The 19,988-nt window shown below is 37.6% G+C and overlaps 1 protein-coding gene across 3 annotated transcripts in view; it reads left to right on the forward strand.

Annotated features, from left to right (window-relative positions):
* Positions 1 to 19,988, forward strand: part of LOC126356133 (integrin alpha-PS1) — a 535,136-nt gene that overhangs the window by 436,793 nt on the left and 78,355 nt on the right. For all 3 annotated transcript variants that reach the window (XM_050006842.1, XM_050006841.1, XM_050006843.1), the window contains 3 exons: positions 1,649 to 1,776; positions 8,963 to 9,189; positions 19,413 to 19,620. In XM_050006842.1, coding sequence (XP_049862799.1) covers positions 1,649 to 1,776; positions 8,963 to 9,189; positions 19,413 to 19,620 — 563 coding nt within the window. The remainder of the gene's footprint in view (positions 1 to 1,648; positions 1,777 to 8,962; positions 9,190 to 19,412; positions 19,621 to 19,988) is intronic.

Raw genomic sequence — 19,988 nt, forward strand, 5'->3', positions numbered from 1 at the left:
TTGTCCGTCATGTTTCTTTCTGCTACACCACTCTATTAAAGAAAAAGCAGATAAAAGTTAAAAAAGGAAATTTTAAGGCCAGGCTATGGTTATCACAGATGAACAAAATATTTTCTCACAAAATTAAAATATTTTAGTAAATCATTCAGGTGAAATGGCTACGGATTTAATGAAACTGAATATTTATGTGAATTCCAAGTAAGACTGGATACCTACAGCAGCCAAGAACTTATAGCAGGTTTCTTGGTTTTAGAGATCTCTGACCACTAGATCAGCCAGATGCTGTCACACACACAGAATACAGATTCTTGCACATGCCTAAAAATCGCTGTAATTTAACTAGCTGAAAGTGTGCCTTCAGATCTTAGCAGTGGTGGTAGTTAACAGCTGTAGCTGATGAACACTGATTGGCCAGTACTGAAGCATAAGGAAGCCATTTCATTTGGCTGTGAGAGAAATTATTACAGCAAAAGCTCCCACATCTATAAAGAAGTCTGTGAACATTGGACCAGTCAGGTTTCATCCTCTGATGATGACAGTGTCTGTGATCCTCAGAAGTGTTAATTGTAACTTTAATTTGATGTTGCTTATTTTATTAGAACTTTTGACAAACAATTATTTTTTGGTAATGATTGTGACCACATTATCTGCTTCCACTGTGTGTATTTGAAAGTTTCAAAGACTTGATGATCATTTCTAGATGTGTGTCTAAACATAATGTAATTGGGTAGACAAAAAAATCTGCTCACCAGGAGAATACATGTACAAAAGAGAGAAAGAGAGAGAGAGAGAGAGAGAGAGAGAGAGAGAGAGAGAGAGAGAGAGAGAGAAGAAGAGGAAGAAGAAGAAAGGGTTTTACTTATTCACACTTTCAGAGCCAGTGCCTCCTTCCGGCAGAAGGATTGAAGATTGAAGGGGAAGGAAGGGGGTTGAAGGAAAAGGACTGGAGAGGTTTAGGAAAATGGGTAGAGTTTGGAAAGGTCACCCAGAATCTCGGGTCAGGGGAGACCTACCAGATGGAATGAGACAGAAAGACCCAACAGTCTGTCTTTCCTTCTCATCCCATCCAATAAGTCTCCTTTGACCTGGTATTCTGGGTGACTTTTCCAAGCTCTACCCATTTTATTAAACCTCTCCAGTCCTTTCCTTTCACCACTCTTCCTTCCCCCTCAGCCCTTCTGGCAGGAGGAAGAGCCACTGGTTCTGAAGGCTTACATAAGTAAACTATTTTTCTTATGTGTGTTCTCCTGCCACTGTTTGGTGAGTAGATTTTTTTATCTACCCAATTACATTATATTGTCAAAAATTTATTATTTTTATTGTTATATGTCTCTCTAAACAGTATCACTAGCTACCAACAATGTATTAGTAAGCTCTTTTTAATTCCAGTTTTATGTCTTGAAGACATTCGTATTTCATTCCCATCTTTCTGTTCTCTCCCCTTTCTGTTGATGTTCCTCGTTTGTCCTCTTTTTTTCCCCCTTTGTGTTGAACGTCTGTCTTTCACTGCCCACTCACATTGTTCTGCTCTCAGATGTAATATCCTCCCAGTGTCAACATGTATTGCCTTTGCAATTGTTTTGCACTATTACTTCAATGTTTCATTCTTACAGTTTCTTAATTCATGTGATGCTTTACGTGACTGCAGGTGTGTGCACATCGGTATATGAAGAATGGAACTGACTACCAATGGGGACAAGGATTATGTTACACATTATCACAGTACTTGGATTATGACAACAGCTGGGATCCTTGTAAAGGACGGCCAACTAACAAGTATATGCCACATGATAATTATAATCAAATTATTTAGAGGCTAATAATGATTAAACACCCTTTGCACATAACAGGCAAAATGAGTAGACATGTAATGAGTGGTTATTTGTTGTATCTGAAAGGGCAACAAAATATAGGAAAGTGTTCTTTATGTAGTGACTGTGAAAATTTTTTTATCAGCAGCAATTTAAATTGTTATTTCATACTTTTTTAGTCACATATTACATTGTTAAAAGAAGCAAATACATTTAGGTTCCTTTTAATTGCTTACTCTTATTAGAATCACTTGTGAAAAGCACATCTGAATTATGATTCTCCAGGGGGATATTGATGAAAGGTGTACATTACTTTGTAACAATAAAATAATTTTCGTACAACTACCTAATCTGCGACTGATGTTAAAATAATAATAATAATAATAATAATAATAATAATAATAATAATAATCCCTGTGGAGGCCCGGGAAAAGAATAGGCCTCTGGTATGTTCTGCCAGTCGTAAAAGGCGACAAAAAGAACAAACCACTAATAGGGCTAACCCCCCTTTTAGTGTGATTAGTTGGTTGAGGACACAACTAAAGAAGCCTCGGACAAGCGCTGTCATGGTCGGGGACGACACTTGAACCCTATGCCCGCCCACAATGGTAACGACACTGCTAGCCAACTGGAAAATGATTTAAATCCAAATAGAGGTGTTTTGCAGGATATGCTTCCTGCAACCACCCTAGAAGGAAAACAAAGACAGAGGATGAGATGGTCAGATGAAGTTAATCGACACCTCATGTTCTGTTATTACCAAGCAACAAACCTAGGAACCAACACAACTGGATACAGATCACAAGTATACACAGCATTTATTACCAGATACCCAGAATTAAAATTTTTAACAGAACAACGACTAGCTGATCAGATCCGTGTAATAATAAAAAATAACAGGATACCCCAGTCAGAATTAGAAAACATCAAACAACAAGTACAACAAATACTGGAACAAAATAATGTGCAATCAGAAGAAGAAGAAGAAGAAGAAGAAGAAAATACAGTAATGGACTCAAACATCCAAGAGCAAACAAACAAAGAACAACACACATCAATTAAACAATCAGAGGAAAACGAAATCTTAAGACTGCCACCAGAACAAGTACAAATAGAACACGAAGTGACACACATGTTAGATATGGAAGAAAAATTTCAGCTGAGATATATAGAATACAAAGACACAAATACAGACATTAGATCATTCTTGCATAGACCGCCAAATAACCCACAAGTCGAAACAACAATAAAAACTATCAACACAATCATACACAACAAAATAAATGAAAACACAACTATGGAAGAGTTACAACTACTGGTTTATATAGGAGCACTCACTACACTAAATATACACACTAGGCTGAGAACAGAACCAACCAACACACAAAAGAAACCCACAAAACCAACATGACAACACAGGCTACAGATCAGAATAGAAAAACTGAGAAAAGACATTGGGACAGCTAACACAATTTATAAGACATCAAACGCCGCGGGGGGGGGGGGGGGGGGGGGGTGAAAAAGGTTTGGTGAAATCTCACAACAAGATGTGATAGAGCAATTAGATGAAAAGAAGCAGAAATTACAAGCATTGGCCAAACGACTTAGAAGATACAAAAAAAAGTGAAAATAGAAGGAAACAAAACCAAACATTCAACACAAACCAAAAGAAATTTTACCCGACAATAGATACCACACACATTAAAATAGACAATCTACCAAACATAACAGACATGGAACACTTCTGGAGCAACATATGGTCAAACCCGGTACAACATAACAGGCATGCACGGTGGATAGAAGCAGAAACAGACACATACAAGATGATACCACAAATGCCTGAAGTGATGATTTTGCAACATGAAGTCACCAAAGCAATTAATTCTACTCACAATTGGAAAGCCCCTGGAAAAGATAAAATAGCAAATTTCTGGCTAAAGAAGTTCACCTCAACACATTCACATCTAACTAAATTATTTAACAGTTACATTGCAGACCCATACACATTCCCTGATACACTTACACATGGAATAACTTATATGAAACCTAAAGATCAAGCAGACACAGCAAACCCAGCTAAATACCGCCCCATAACATGCCTACCAATAATATACAAAATATTAACTTCAGTCATTACACAGAAATTATTGACACATACAACACAGAACAAAATTATAAATGAAGAACAAAAAGGCTGTTGCAAAGGAGCACGAGGATGTAAAGAGCAACTGATAATAGATGCAGAGGTGACACATCAAGCTAAAACTAAACAAAGGTCGCTACACTATGCATGCATTGATTACCGAAAAGCTTTTGATAGTGTACCCCATTCATGGTTACTACAAATATTGGAAATATACAAAGTAGATCCTAAATTGATACAGTTCCTAAACATAGTAATGAAAAATTGGAAAACCACACTTAATATCCAAACAAATTCAAATAATATCACATCACAGCCAATACAGATTAAGCGTGGAATATACCAAGGAGACTCATTAAGTCCTTTCTGGTTCTGCCTTGCTCTGAACCCACTATCCAACATGCTAAATAATACAAATTATGGATACAATATTACTGGAACATACCCACACAAAATCACACATTTGCTATACATGGATGATCTAAAACTACTGGCAGCAACAAATCAACAACTCAACCAATTACTAAAGATAACAGAAGTATTCAGCAAAGATAGAAATATGGCTTTTGGAACAGACAAATGTAAGAAAAATAGCATAGTCAAGGGAAAACACACTAAACAAGAAGATTACATATTGGATAACCACAGCGATTGCATAGAAGTGATGGAAAGAACAGATGCCTATAAATATCTAGGATACAGACAAAAAATAGGAATAGATAATACAAATATTAAAGAAGAACTAAAAGAAAAATATAGACAAAGACTAACAAAAATACTGAAAACAGAATTGACAGCAAGAAACAAAACAAAAGCTATAAATACTTATGCTATACCAATATTGACCTACTCATTTGGAGTAGTGAAATGGAGTAACACAGACCTAGAAGCACTCAATACACTTACACGATCACAATGCCACAAATATAGAATACATCACATACATTCAGCAACAGAAAGATTCACATTAAGCAGAAAGGAAGGAGGAAGGGGATTTATCGACATAAAAAACCTACATTGTGGACAGGTAGCCAATTTAAGAAAATTCTTTCTAGAACGAGCAGAAACTAGCAAAATACACAAAGCACTCACTCATATAAATACATCGGCTACACCACTGCAAATTCATAACCACTTCTAAAACCCTTTAGATCACATAACATCAACAGATACAAAGAAAGTAAATTGGAAAAAGAAAACACTACATGGCAAGCACCCGTATCATCTAACACAGCCACACAGCGATCAAGATGCATCCAACACATGGCTAAGAAAAGGCAACATATACAGTGAGATGGAAGGATTCATGATTGCAATACAGGATCAAACAATAAACACCAGATATTACAGCAATCATATTATTAAAGATACCAATACCACAACAGATAAATGCAGACTTTGCAAACAACAAATAGAAACAGTAGATCACATCACCAGTGGATGTACAATACTAGCAAATACAGAATACCCCAGAAGACATGACAATGTAGCAAAAATAATACATCAAAGCTTGCCTTACAACATAAACTTATAAAACAACACATTCCCACATACAAGTATGCACCACAAAATGTACTGGAGAATGATGAATACAAATTATACTGGAACAGAACCATTATAACAGATAAAACAACACCACATAACAAACCTGACATCATACTCACCAATAAAAAGAAGAAATTAACACAACTAATCGAAATATCCATACCCAATACAACAAATATACAAAAGAAAACAGGAGAAAAAATTGAAAAATACATCCAACTGGCTTAGGAAGTCAAGGATATGTGGCATCAGGATAAAGTTGGCATTATACCAATTATACTATCAACTACAGGAGTCATACCACACAATATCCACCAGTACATCAATGCAATACAGCTACATCCAAACTTATATATACAACTACAGAAATCCGTAATTATTGATACATGTTCAATTACCCGAAAGTTCCTAAATGCAATATAACATATACCGTACAGTTAAAAGGAAGTCACTCTTGATCAAGGTCTGCGTCACTTTCCACTTTTGACCAGACATAACGTCTGAGATAAGAAAGAAATAATAATAATAATAATAATAATAATAATAATAATAATAATAATTTTATTTATGAATAGTTTAAAGCCAAGTTCTTATTGCAAATGAAGTATCTTGCGGGAAGACATCAAAGTAGAAATAAAATGATATGTTGGCATTGGGACAGCAACCAACCACAATTTTACTTTAAATTCCTTTATTAAAGGGGATTATTACCAGTTTCGAATTGTTATGATTCATCTACAGATGGTTTACATGTTTTCCTTATAACATGAGGAACGTTTTTTACAGATTAATTGTTGTGTAAACTGTCTGAAGATGAATCATGATGATTCAAAACCAGTAACAGTACCCTTTGAGTAAAGGAACTGAAAGTAAATTTGTGGCTGGTTGCTGTCCCAACACCAACATTTGTCTTCAAATAACAGCCACTGTCTCCACCCTTTTCATCATATGACAAAATTGCAAAATGATATGTATGTGATATGATTCCATCATTTGTGTTTTAATACTGCAGAGTATTATGATGATTATAATCATTATACTCCACTGAATGAAGGAGAATATTGATTTTGTATCATGTTTGGCTATAGCCACGCAGATAGTAATACAAAGTCATTGCCATATGAATGTGAGTAATTGGAAGTACCTAACCTGTTATTCACAGAAGAATCAAATAATTTTAGATATATAATTATCAGTTAGAAATGATATCTTAGAGAGATGGAATCTAGTCAACTGGGAACCTACTCTTTAGAGCTGGAAGATTGTGGAACATGTGACAATGGAAAAGCACAGAGGATAAAATATTTACTACACAAAAAGTTAAACAAAATACTTCAGCAGTGTCCAAAGACACATTTAATATGTAATTGCACGTGCCATTTAGTCACTGTTTAGTCACTCAGCATTAAACATGGAAATGTAAACACAGAAAAGGACAATTACTGAATGATTAGCTTTTAATATGGGAAAAAATATGTTGTAAAGATAAGAATACTGAACAAAGATAGTGTTGTAGAACCTGAGTGGAAAATTAATGATTGTTCAGTTTTTAAAAGAGCAGCTGCAAAAACAGTCAGCTTATACTGTAACAAAAGACAAGTTGAAATAAGCCACAAGAAAAGAAACTTATGTAAAGACACAGTCTTTAAAATAGATAATATATTGGTAACTTTTGTGCCAGTATTCTCTGTGGAAACCATATAAAGGAAAAGGGATGCACCAAATAAGGAAAACAGATATTATATAAAAATGTAAAATGCAATACTATGCAGACAAATGAGAAATGTGGGCAACAAGATCTGTGAGAAGATATGGCATGCATATGGTGGTGATACACTGAGGTGACAAAAGTCATGGGATAGTGATGTGCACATATACAAATGATGGTAGTATACAAGGTATAAAAGGGCAGTGCATTGGTCGAGTTGTCATTTGTTCTCAGGTGATTCATGTGAAAAGATTTCCAATGTTACTATGGCCAAAATAATGGGAATTAAGACTCTGAATGCAGAATGGTAACTGGAGCTAGAGGCATGGGACATTCCATTTCAGATATCGTTAGGAAATTCAATATTCCAACATCCACAGTGTCAAGACTGTGCTGAGAATATCAAATTTCAGGCATTACCTCTCTCCACAGACAACTCACTCACTGACAGCCTTAGCTTCATGGCCGAGAGCAACAGAATTTTCCTAGAGTTTTCAATGCTAACAGACAAGCATCACGTCATGAAATAACTGCTGGAATAAACATGAGACGTAACAATGAACATATTGGTTAGGGCAGTATGGGGAAATGTGGCATTAATGGGCCATGGCAGCAGACGACCGACACAAGCGCCTTTGCTAAGAAGACATCATCGCCTGCAGCGCCTCTTCTGGGCTCGTGACCGTAATGGAAGACCCTAGATGACTGGAAAACTGTGGCCTTGTCAGATCAGTCCTGATTTCAGTTGATAAGAGGCGGTAATAGGCTCAAGTGTGACACAGACCCCATGAGGCCACGGACCCAGGTTGTTAACAAGGCATTGTGGCAGCTAATGGTAGCCCCATAATGGTGTGGACTGTGTTTACTTGGAGTGGATTGTGTCCTCTGCTCCAACTGAACTGATCATTGACTGGAGTGGTTACGTCTGGATACTTGGAGGCCATTTGCAGCCATTTTTGGATGACAGTGTGTCATATCATCAGGTCACACTTGTTCATGATTGGTTTGAGGAACATTCTGGACAGTTCAAGTGAATGATTTGGCCACCCGTATCACCTGACCTGAATCTCATTGAATGTTTATGGGTGATAATTGAGAGGTCAGTTCGTGCATAAAATTATTCACCAGCAACATTTTCACAATTATGGACGGCTATAGAGGCAGCACGGCTCAATACTTTTGCAGGGGACTTCAGATGACTTGATTAGTTCATGCCACATTGAGTTGCTGGACTGCACTGGGCAACAGGAGTTCCGACAAGATATTAGGAAGTATCCCATAACTTTTGTCACCTCAGTGTATTTCAATGGCCATGTGACTGATCTGCAACATAATAGTAATAATCTTAGTGATGATCATGGCATCATGATATATTTCTCACTCTTAAAACGTATCTCCCCTTCCATATTTTCTCATTTAACTCACATGGGATTCATCCTTTGTAACTTGATATATCTTTCTCATTGAATATGTCAGCTCTTCATCTCTTAATATTTTTGTCACTTAACCCTGATCGTTTAGTGCCATTTCTTATTTCATTCATTTAAGGTTCCACTTGTTTTGTTCTGAAGTAACTCATTACAACTCAGTGAAAATTATTTTTTGGTATTTATCAGGATTAACAAGGTTTTAAAGATATGGATTAAAAATTTGATACATGGCCTGAAAATCAAAATTAAAAGTAGAATTTAATTTTGGAATTAGATGTGTGCCTGTGTCATTTACTTAATTTTAAATTGCCACTTATGGTTTCAGGGCTCATGAACAGTTCGGATATTGTCAAGCTGGCACGAGTGGTCTCCTTCTGGAAGATGACACAGCTGTGATTGGCACTCCTGGGCCATACACATGGAGAGGAACAATATTTGTAATGAATATATCAGATGATTTTCTTAATCGAGACAAGACGTTTTACTTTGCACCGTTGCAAGACAGTGGAGACAAGGACGAGATGTCACCTGTTGCTAAATACAGCTATCTAGGTGCATTATGATATTCATATGTAATTTTAATAGTTATAAAACATTCATAAAAGTGTAAGGTCTTAGGCTTTCATGGCTAGTGTCATTCAAAATAAAGTAATTTTGGGTATTGGGCAGCATCATTACAAACCGCTAAAGCAACTAAATTGCCGATGTTTTGCGTGACTCACTGTAGTCCTCTTCTGGAGGATTCACTGCCCTGGAGTGGGCTGCAGCAAGTTGGTGAAAATGCCAAAAATTTAGTTGCTTCACTAGTTTATAATTTTGTGGCTCCATATACAAAATCATTTTACTCAAAATTCACAAGCACTTGAATAACAGAAATGGTATCAACATAATTGATGATCATAATTATCCCAGCAGGAACTTTAATATTGAAATATTGAGGTATGTTTAGAACAATGAGACAGAATATCAGTGACAAACAAAAAAGTGTTATTTACCATCATAATGTGTTGTTGACTTAGATACTCCCTCTACTATCAAATTCTGTGAAAAATCCATTTCTTCATTTCTGTTTTACAGACAGAGCAATCATAGGTTCACCAATATCAACTTTTTTGTGGCCCTATCATTGCATGTGTGATAGAATAACAAGTGATGATAAGGAAAACATTTGCATTATCATTGAATTTGTGCTGATGACAATATTATTCCTGGGGGGTACTTTCCTTCCATTATTACAACTACAAGAAAATGCCTGTTTTTCTCACCAGGTGCATTTTGCTTTGTTGAGGCAAAACATCATCAGTGGTCTGTAATTAAAAATATTTACCATTTGATTTGCGTTTAAGATCAAAAAACAGTTCATTAACAATTTGTTATTTTTTACTTACAATGATGTCTGCTTTGTTTCTCTCCTACATCAGGAAATGACATCTGCTAACACATCCTGATGTAGGTGAGAAACCAAGCAGAAAACACCATAAGTAAAAACCAACAAATTGTTGATGAACTGTTTTTCAATCTCAAAACCAAGTCAGATAGTAAATATCTTTGGTTACAGACCACTGATGATGCTTTACCTCAATAAAGTGAACCCTGTCAGGCGGAAAAAAAAGAAGGAAAAAAAAAAAGTGTTTTCTTGTAGTTGCAATGACAGAATGAAACTACCATCAGGAATTGTAAAGCAACTGCAGACAATATGGCTATAAAAATGAAGAATTTAAAGACAATATTTTTGAACAGAATTTTGGATTGTTCCTTAACAGCAGCTTCACATGCGTTTTGTTAACTTTAGTAGGGTGGTCTTTGTTACAGGATTTTGTATCACCTGATAAAAGATGTCAGTAGCAGCTAACATTGACTTGATTGTACAGTGAATTTGTAATATCTTGGGACTGGTTGCTTGTAGCATTGTAGTGAAATTGCCTTTGAAAATAATGATTTTGAATTCAAATTGTCTGTCACATTTAGTGTTAAAATTATAATTTCTGACCTGAGCCATTTTGGATGAGAAGCTTAGAGATGTTTCAGTCCTGAGCAGTTTAATTAGACCCACCTCCCCAAAAGCTTATAGCACCCATTTCTATCCTGATGGTAGCAATGACTGAACATGACCCTGGCTCCAACAGACACTGTAAGCATCAAGAATCTTCCTTGATCTCTAACTACTCAATGGTGACTCATAAAAGATTGGTTGTTTCATAGTGCAAAACATTCACACACCTCTTAATGGCATTCTGTGTGTCCTCCATGGAGTTTATGTCCCTCATTCTCACTGTACTGTCCATGCCAGAGCACACAGAACCAGGTACACTACTACAGAAGATATATACTTTCAGTCATCAGTTTCTTTCATGAAGTTAACAACATACTCGGAAATATTATCTTCAGTCACCCAGACTAGGAAAATGTGATACATACACTTCGGCACTATTTGGGAGTTGTGATATTCATAGCTTTTGTTGGGTTGGCTGCTTTACCTACTGCCCAATGATTAAGTAAAGCATATTGAGTCTAGCCTGTCTAGTGTACAAAATATGAACACTTGGACAGGAAATGAACAAATTTGATTTCATGGCACGGAAAATAGAAATTTATTAAGAGTCAATTGCTTCAGAGAATTTTTACATATGTGTAGAATCTTCTCTTGAGATGCAACTCTGATTTAGTGTGAACCAAGTAACTAAATGACTCAGGAACACCTCTCTGAAAAGCAATAGATAACAAGTCTAAGAATAAGTATATTCCTAGCAGAAATAAAACAGCACCTCTGGCAGGCGGCATGAAAAATGTTTTCATAACTGTGATGTAAACAAACACACAAATACAACAAAACGTGACAATGCACTAGGTAGACAGTAATCTTGGTCGCTAAATCAGCCCTCCCCCTCCCCCACACCCTCTCCACCCTCTCCGGGCAGGCAGAGTGCCGAACAGAAAGCATGCTGGGGAATGTATGCAACATCCTGATTATGTATTGCATTCTGGAAGAGGATCTGCATTGGGTGGTGTAGGTGCTGGCACCGATGGTGATTCTGGTACTGGTGAAGCAGGCTGTAGCCATGGTACTTCTTTTGGTCGTACTTCCTGGAAAACCTCTACAAGTGTGTTACGTCTGTAGAAACAGTAGAGGACTTACTGTGTACTAATAAGTCCAAAGTGTGTGGACCTACATACAGCGGCTGAAATGACAAAGTGATGTCATCCATGATGTGTGTACATGTTACCAGCTGGGAGATGTGCCATGTCACAAAGCTTAGCAAGGGTGGATCTATTAAATCTATTCCCTCAACTGACAAGCGAAATCGCAATAGTTGTGGTCAGAAAGCCAGAAGGGCTGTACATCTGCAAACTCTGAAGTCACAGTGCTTTGCTGTAAATTAGTTCTGCCATGAGGAATCTAAGTCTGGCTTGTAAGTACTCCTTAGAACAAGTAAAACTGTTGGTAGAGCCGGCACTGTTCTCTAAAGGCTGCAGTTGTGTGTCACAAAACAAATTGGGCTCAATTTGTTTCATGACTGATGAATGCAGCCTTTAGAAAACAATGCCACCATTCTATTATACTGTTATTTGCTGGATGGTAGCATATGGTCTTGTGGTGAACAGAATTGCAGAATTTGTTGAGCTGAGCAAACAGATCTGATTCAAACTGGCAGCCACAATCCATTGTGACATATAGTGGACAACCAAATTGAGAAATCGAGCTTGAAATTAAAGTGGAGGCTAAGGTTTCTGTTTAGATATTATCAGCTGGCACTGCTTCTAACCAGCAAGTAAAATGATCAGTCATAGTTAGAATGTAACATTGTTCTTTTGATAGCCATAACGGGTGTACAATTCAAATATGTATGTGTGAAAATCATGTAGTTGTGTGAGGGAAGTCTCTCAATGGTGCATGCACGTGCCAGGAAACTTTGTTTTGTTGACACATGACACATGGATGAGTCCAGCTTTGGCAATCTTTTTGAATTCCAGTCCAAACAAATCATTGCAAGACCAAGAAGAATGCTCGCCTGACACCAGGATGACACACATTATGCAGACTGTCAAAGGCCCATCTTTGGTGTGTAATAAGCAATAATGGATGTTCTTCTCACAGTAAAGTACTATGGTCACAGTACAGTTTAATATCTGCACCAGGAACATTGACTAATTGTTATTCCAAGCTATTCTTGAGGAGGTTCTGGACTTCTTGGTCAGTCTCTTGTGCCTCGGAGAGTTGAGCAAAATTGATGATGCTTGATATGCTGTTGACATGGGGAAGACAATCAGCTATTACACTGTCAATTCTCAAAATACATACAATGTCTGTACTGAACTGAGTGATGAATACCAGTTGGTTTTATTGGTGTGGTGAGCAATTGTTATTGTTCTTAATACTTATGGAATATTCCATCAGTTCTTGGAGGAATGTGGAGATATTAAAAACTTGAACACGCAGTATTACTGTTCCACAACAATATTTATTTGATAGTTTGTTATTAACCACTTTTCAGCTTCTTTGTCCATCATCAGGTAATTTAATAAAGAACTATGAAATAAATATTATTGTGGAACATTAATTCTGTGTATTCAAGTATTTAATAATTATTATTGTTTTGTTGGAATGTGTAAGTGAGCAGTTAATGATCTGGGAATATAGTAAAGTCTCTAGCTCCCAGTTGTGAATGGAAATACTTGATAGCCTTGTAGATGGCGAGAAGTTCTCTATTGTGTGAGCTCCACATTTGGTGTGTTGGAGACAGCTTCTGTGAGTAAAAAGCCAGTGACTGCTGTGCACCATCATGGAACTGTTGTAACACAGCAATGATAGCTACCAATTTGCCTTGCATCTACAACTAGTGCAAGAAGTTGCATCCGGTTCAGTTTGAGTGAGAAGTGCTACATCCTCTATGTACTGTTTTGCCACTTTGAAGGCAAAGCTCATGGCACCCACCCACTGAATCAGGGAGTTGCCTTTTTGGCTCAATGAGAGCCCCAGTCAGTGGTATTTTTAGCTCAGCTGAGTGTGGCAGATGTCAATGGCAGAAGCTGAGCATGCCAAGAAAGTGATGTAATTTTCTAGCAGTATTTGGGCAGGCAATTTGTAAAATAGTTATCAATGTTTCAGGCAATGGTAATGACCCCTTCGATAAAATCTGGTGCCCTAGGCAGTTAACTTGTGACTGACCAAATATGCTGTTGACGGTATTCAGAACCATGCCATACTGTTCTAATCATTGGAAGACTGCAAGTGAGTGTTGTTTGTGCTGCTCTACAGTTGACAAAAAGACAAGAATGTCATCCAAGTGCCGGCCGCGGTGGTCTCGCGGTTCTAGGCGCGCAGTCCGGAACCGTGCGACTGCTACGGTCCCAGGTTCGAATCCTGCCTCGGGCATGGATGTGTGTGATGACCTTAGGTTAGCTAGGTTTAAGTAGTTCCAAGTTCTGGGGGACTGATGACCACAGCAGTTGAGTCCCATAGTGCTCAGAGCCATTTGAACCATTTTTTTGTCATCCAAGTACACGAAACAGAAAGGAAGTGCTTGAAGTACTGAATCAGTAAACCTTTGTCATGATTGCACAGCATTCCATAGGGTAAATGTCATAAGAAGGTTCTCAAGTAAACCAAAAGGGCTGATGATGGATGTCTTCAGTATATCTTCTTCTACCACTGTCTTAGTACAATCCAGATGCAGCACATAAAACATAAGTATAACAACATAAAAAAGGTACAGAGTTCCAGTCTGGCACTGTTCAGGCATTTAGTGTATGATAGTCTCCACATGGACATCTTACAAAAATGTTTCCACACTTCTTTGGCACAAGGTGCAAAAGAGACGGCCACTGGTTACTGGAGGGATGAATAATACCTTCCTTTAGCGTGGCGTTAAATTCTGCCTTCGCAGTGGCTAAGTGGTCAGGAGATATGTGAGTCTGCACGAGGCAGGCAGTCCATCAGTAGTTCTAATGTGATGTACTGTGTTGTGACGTACCTCTTAGGCACTCCAGGTGGTCGCTTCAAGGCTGGATATTGCTGCAATAGTCCTGTGTATCCGCTGCTGTCTACTTGCACAATCTTGGCCATGTACACTGCTGTGCTACATTGGAAATCCAAAGCTGTCATGATATTGATGCTGTCAGTAATTCGTGTGTTGGGTATGTCTGGTAACAGGTAATACTATGCTAGGGAATCAGCTCCAATGGTGGGCTCTGTTGCATCCAAAATCATGAAATCTCATGTGAAGACTAGATGCAGCCTCAGACCTAATTCCATTCACTGTGTACTATACATTGGTATAAAAGAGCTGTTTGCCACAGACAAACCAAATACGTTGATGGCTGACTGCTGTGTAGTAGGGTTCAAGGAAATATACATAAATCTGATGCAGTATGCACTAAATACTGCCAACCTGACTTCTGATTGCTCATAAACAGGAGTTGCAATTTTGCACAGCAGTTGGATGATGCACCTATTTTCCAGTTGTCACTGGCACTTGGATAGGTACAAGGGATGGTACATTTGTGCACGCGATCCCTAAATCTATGATGATACCAATAAATGGAGTGTTGACCTTCCCCAGAAGTTGAAGAGGTCGTGGAAGAGTGGCTTCTTGATCTCTTGTGGTAGTTGTTTCTGTTACTGCTATGATTGTGCTGAGATAACTATTCACTGAACTGTTTGGTGAGCACATCAACCTTACCTGCAAGACCATCAGAGTCTCTGTGTGTTACCGTTCTTGGTAATATGCTGATACACTGTGCTGACTGCAGTGGGCATAATTTCATCCATTATCTTGTCAGCCAAGTCAGCCTCTGCATTGGAGGGCATCTCAGTTAGTGTGACTATAATTGCCTCTACTTGCAGTGGTAAGTGACTACTCCATAAAATCCTACAGTCTCTTTGCATATATGCCAATCAGGGCCATAGAATGTTGTTTACTAATAGCCTCTTTCTATGGAGTGTGTAAGTGCTTATGTCTTCATTGGTTTTTCTGTATTCAGTATGATTATTCCAAGCCACTTACAAATAAATTCTAAAATTCTGAACACGTTAGCACATGTTTCATTATTTGTAGTCACTAGATCAGTACTCATGTTAAAACAAAACTTGCCTGCTGTGGTCCTCTTGAGATGCAAAGACTCCAAGAGTTTCTCGTAAGATTTTGTTGGAGATGGCATGGTTATCACATCTTCAGTCGCTGCGGTGTACTGATGATCTAGTTGACTCACCACTCCTGCAAACTCCGTACAATCTGTTGTGATTCCTAAATAGTCAAAACTGGCCTGCACTTGTGCAAATCACAGCATAGGGTTGTGTGGCTAGAAAGGTGGTAATCACACGACAATTATAGATATAGACGCTTCTGTCGCATCCCCTGTAAAAGTCCTGGTAGGAAGCTTGAGTTCTTCTTGTGCTGCAGTGTAGGATAGAACATGACAGGCTCACCACGTATCAGGTTGGCTGTTTTATCCAAGTTACACATCTTGAGGTGTAGCCCGACTGGTGTAGAAAATATGAACTCTCATACAGGGAAGAAATGAGCTCTGTTCATACCTCAGAAAACAGAAGCTTATTACGAGTCAGCAGCTTCAGAGTTGTTTTACGAACATGTAGAATGTTCTCTTGAGATACAAGAATAACTCTAATCTAATACATAACCAAATAACTAAGTGACTCGGGAATACATATCAGAAAAACAACAGATAATAAGTCCAAGAATAAGTATGTCCCTAACAGACATAAAATAGTGCCTGTGGCAGCTGGGATGAATGTATCATCTGCTTGTGAGAAGTAATGCCAGGTATTACAGGGGTCATATTTAGTCTTGCGTAAGCCCCCCCCCCCCCCCCCTCCTCTCCCCATTCTAGGATAAAGTTCAAAGCATCTAATGACAATTTGTTGCTGCTCATCATCTAGTCATTAATGCAGTAGTTGTCAGAAAGTTCAAGTGAAGAGGTACTAATAGATCCCCTTCCTCTTTTCTTTTCTCCCCCCTCCTCCCCCTTCGATACTTGAAGTAACAGAAGTAACAATTAAGATTACACGAACTACATTAGGAGGAAATGCTTATGTTTCTTCTTGCTGTATTAAATTGAAGTCTCTTCTAGGCAATATTGCTGGCTTAGTTAAAAAATGTCAAAATTGTGATTGAGACAACTGAATCGTAGGCAGATGGATTACTTGTTTGCAAATAGCTGATCATAGGGGTGGGAATTAGATATCCTTCACACTTGATTTTGTAGTTATGCCTCTATAGTATCTCCTCAGTTGTGCGACTGGATTCTTGAGTTCCTGTCAGAAAGGTCACAGTTCATACTGGCTGAAGGAAAGTTTCTCAAGGAAGTTTCATAGCTCCTCAGCTGTTCCTCATGTACATAGACAAAATAGGGGACAATCTGAGGAGCCCTGTTAGATTATTTGGAGATGATGCAGTCATTCACTGTCTTGTAAAGTCACCAGATGGTCGAATGAAAAGTGTGAAGTCATCCACATGAGTACTAAAAGAAATATGCTAAATTTTGGTTGCACAATAAATCATACAAATCTAAAGGCTGCAAATTCAACTAAATACCTACGGATTTTAAAGAACTTAAATTGGAACAATCACATAGATAATATTGTGAGGAAATCAAACCAAAGATTGCAACTTACAAGAAAATGCAGCAGGTCCCCTAAAGGAACTGCATACATCACACATGTCTGCCCTCTTCTGGAGCACTGCTGTGCAGTGTGGAATCCGCATCAGATGGTTAATGATGGAGAACATCAAAAAAGTTCAGAAAAGGGCAGCTAATTTTGTATTACTGTGAAGTAGGGAAGAGAGTACCATGGACATATGATGTGAATTGGGGTGGCAATCATTAAAACATAGATGTTTTTGTAGCAACAGGATCTTCGTGAAATTTCAATCACCAACTTTCTTTTCTGATTGCAAAAGTATTTTGTTGGTGCCCACCTACATAGGAAGAAATTATCATCATGATAAAATAACAGAAATCAAAGCTCACACAGAAACACTTAAGAGCTCACTGTTTCTCTGCACAATTCATTAGTGAATCAGTAGAGAAATATCTTGAAGGTGGTTCACTGAATCTTAATTGTGAATTGCAGAGTGGTCATGTAGACGTAGAAGTAGTTATCAGAAAGGTGTATGATACCATTTTATTGAAATGGATGTCGTTCACACTGGAATCTTGGGAAGTACAATTAAAATATGATTTGATAGTAAAAGTGAAAGCTGAAAGATTTAATACTAATCTAATGGTTACAAATAATGTTAAAAGTGCTAATATTTTCAGAATTTTAGAATTCATAAGTGATTTGGAGTGATCATATTCAGTCCAGAAAAACCTATGAAGTCTTAAGAACTTACACATTCTGTAGAAAGAGGCTGTCAGCCAACAACTCTCTTTTTCCCTAATTGGCATCTATGCAAAGAGACTTTAAGAATTTATTTACTTCCTTATTGATGAAATATGTGTACAATTCTTGTTGATGTATGAAAATTAAGTATTGACATTAACCACTTGGAGGAAAATGGTAAATGTTTAAGCTTAACACTAAAAGAATAATTTTAACTTAGCTCAAAAGGAGGAAGTTAATTTCTCCTTCGGGATAGTGGTGACATTTGTTGGTGGCAATAATGACACCTCCAGTTCTAAGGTATTAAAAAAAAACCATAGCCAGTGTCATCCTTATGTAGGGCTATTTTAAAGTAAGATCAAATCACAAGGCTGAAACTGGCAATGTTTTTTAAATGAAAATGTTAAAACTGGAGCTGCTGTTATTGTCACCCTGTATCTCTAAACTGCTTAGGTCTTGGAAACAAATTTAAGAGCAGTGGGGGCTTAGGGACAGTGATGGCCGCACAAAGTGGCACTGATGTGTCAGACAAAGAAATAACAATTTGTGGAACAAAGGTATTACGATAAACGATTTATTACCTGGTCTTAACAAAAAGTTCATTTTGAATGAAATGTTGATTTTCATATGTAACTGATGCTGTTGCTTTCAAAGAATGCCCATTCTTGCTGTCCCTCCAGGTGGCAGCACATTTTTTCCCAGTACATGGAGAAAATGTAGATATTGTGTGTCAATAAAGATTATTAAAGCACATATTGTAGAATGTTACTGACCTTTGTATTTTGTTGGTGGTATCCAGTGGGAACTAAAGATTTTGTCTTTCTTTTTTTCAATATAATAAAGGGTTCACAAAAAATTCTGTTTACTGGAAAGAAAAATCATTACTGATTTGTTGTGTTTGGAATATAGACTTTCAAATAACACATCCTAGAGCCATTCAGTAAGGTAGGCTTAACTTTTTTTTTTGTTTTTTTTTTCCAGTAAACAATTATTGTAACATGTTTTTGAAAGTATGCCATATTGCGTAGAACTACACATCTGTCAAAACTTGTTCATATATTCACAGTGGGATTCTTCACTGGTAATTCTGTCACTTGAATGTGTAGCCTTAACATAACATTCACTGTGGCAACTGCTACCTGCGGATTTTATTGTGCGTTAAATGTCACTGAAGACATTTTTGTCTTCTAGAGGAGGGTGTTGCCCTGCCTTGTCCTTCACAGGGTATATCTGTGCACAATATTTTTGTAGTCTCAAGTAATGCAATACAGTCTCTGGTACTTACACCATCCAACAGAATTACCATACCAGACTTTCAAAAATATGTTCCACAATGTGTGTGGGTTCTTTTTTCTTTTCTTTTCTTTTTTTAAATTAGCTTAGCTGTATCGATGCTCATTTCCTAATCTGGAAAAAAAAAAAATGCTTATAGGTATGTCTGTAGCTGCTGGCAAATTTTTTGGAGATAAGATGTGCTATGCGGCTGGAGCTCCACGCTCTGATGGCACTGGTCAAGTTCTCATTTTCAGCAAGAGACAGCAGTTTGTAAACCCGATGGCATTACGCCTCATTTTAAATGGGGAACAGTTTGCTTCAAGTTTTGGCTATGAAGTTGCAGCAGCAGATGTTGATGGTGACAAGTAAGTTGTCTTTACATTTTAAATCTTTATAAAAAGCTATTAACACAACTTTTTATGGTTATTTTACACTTTATTTCCTATTTGTGACTGTGAATTGAAGTAGAAAACCACTTATTTAGCATGTTACACAGAACTGTTGTGATTAAAACTACTTGTTATTTGATTTCTCTCATGTGGCTCTACAGCTTTGGCATATTGCCTGTCACCTGTGTTTGCCTAAGGGTTCGACAACAGGAGCTGGCTGCCAACATTGGATGAAAATGTTAGTGCTAGGACATTTAAATGACCTGCTTTTATTGCCCAGTAATGCTACATGGCTCTACTTCAAAACTCCAACTCAAATGATGCTTCTTCTGGCCCACTGATTA

The sequence above is a fragment of the Schistocerca gregaria genome, chromosome 3 (genome assembly GCF_023897955.1).
Source record: "Schistocerca gregaria isolate iqSchGreg1 chromosome 3, iqSchGreg1.2, whole genome shotgun sequence".
Classification (NCBI taxonomy): domain Eukaryota; kingdom Metazoa; phylum Arthropoda; class Insecta; order Orthoptera; family Acrididae; genus Schistocerca; species Schistocerca gregaria.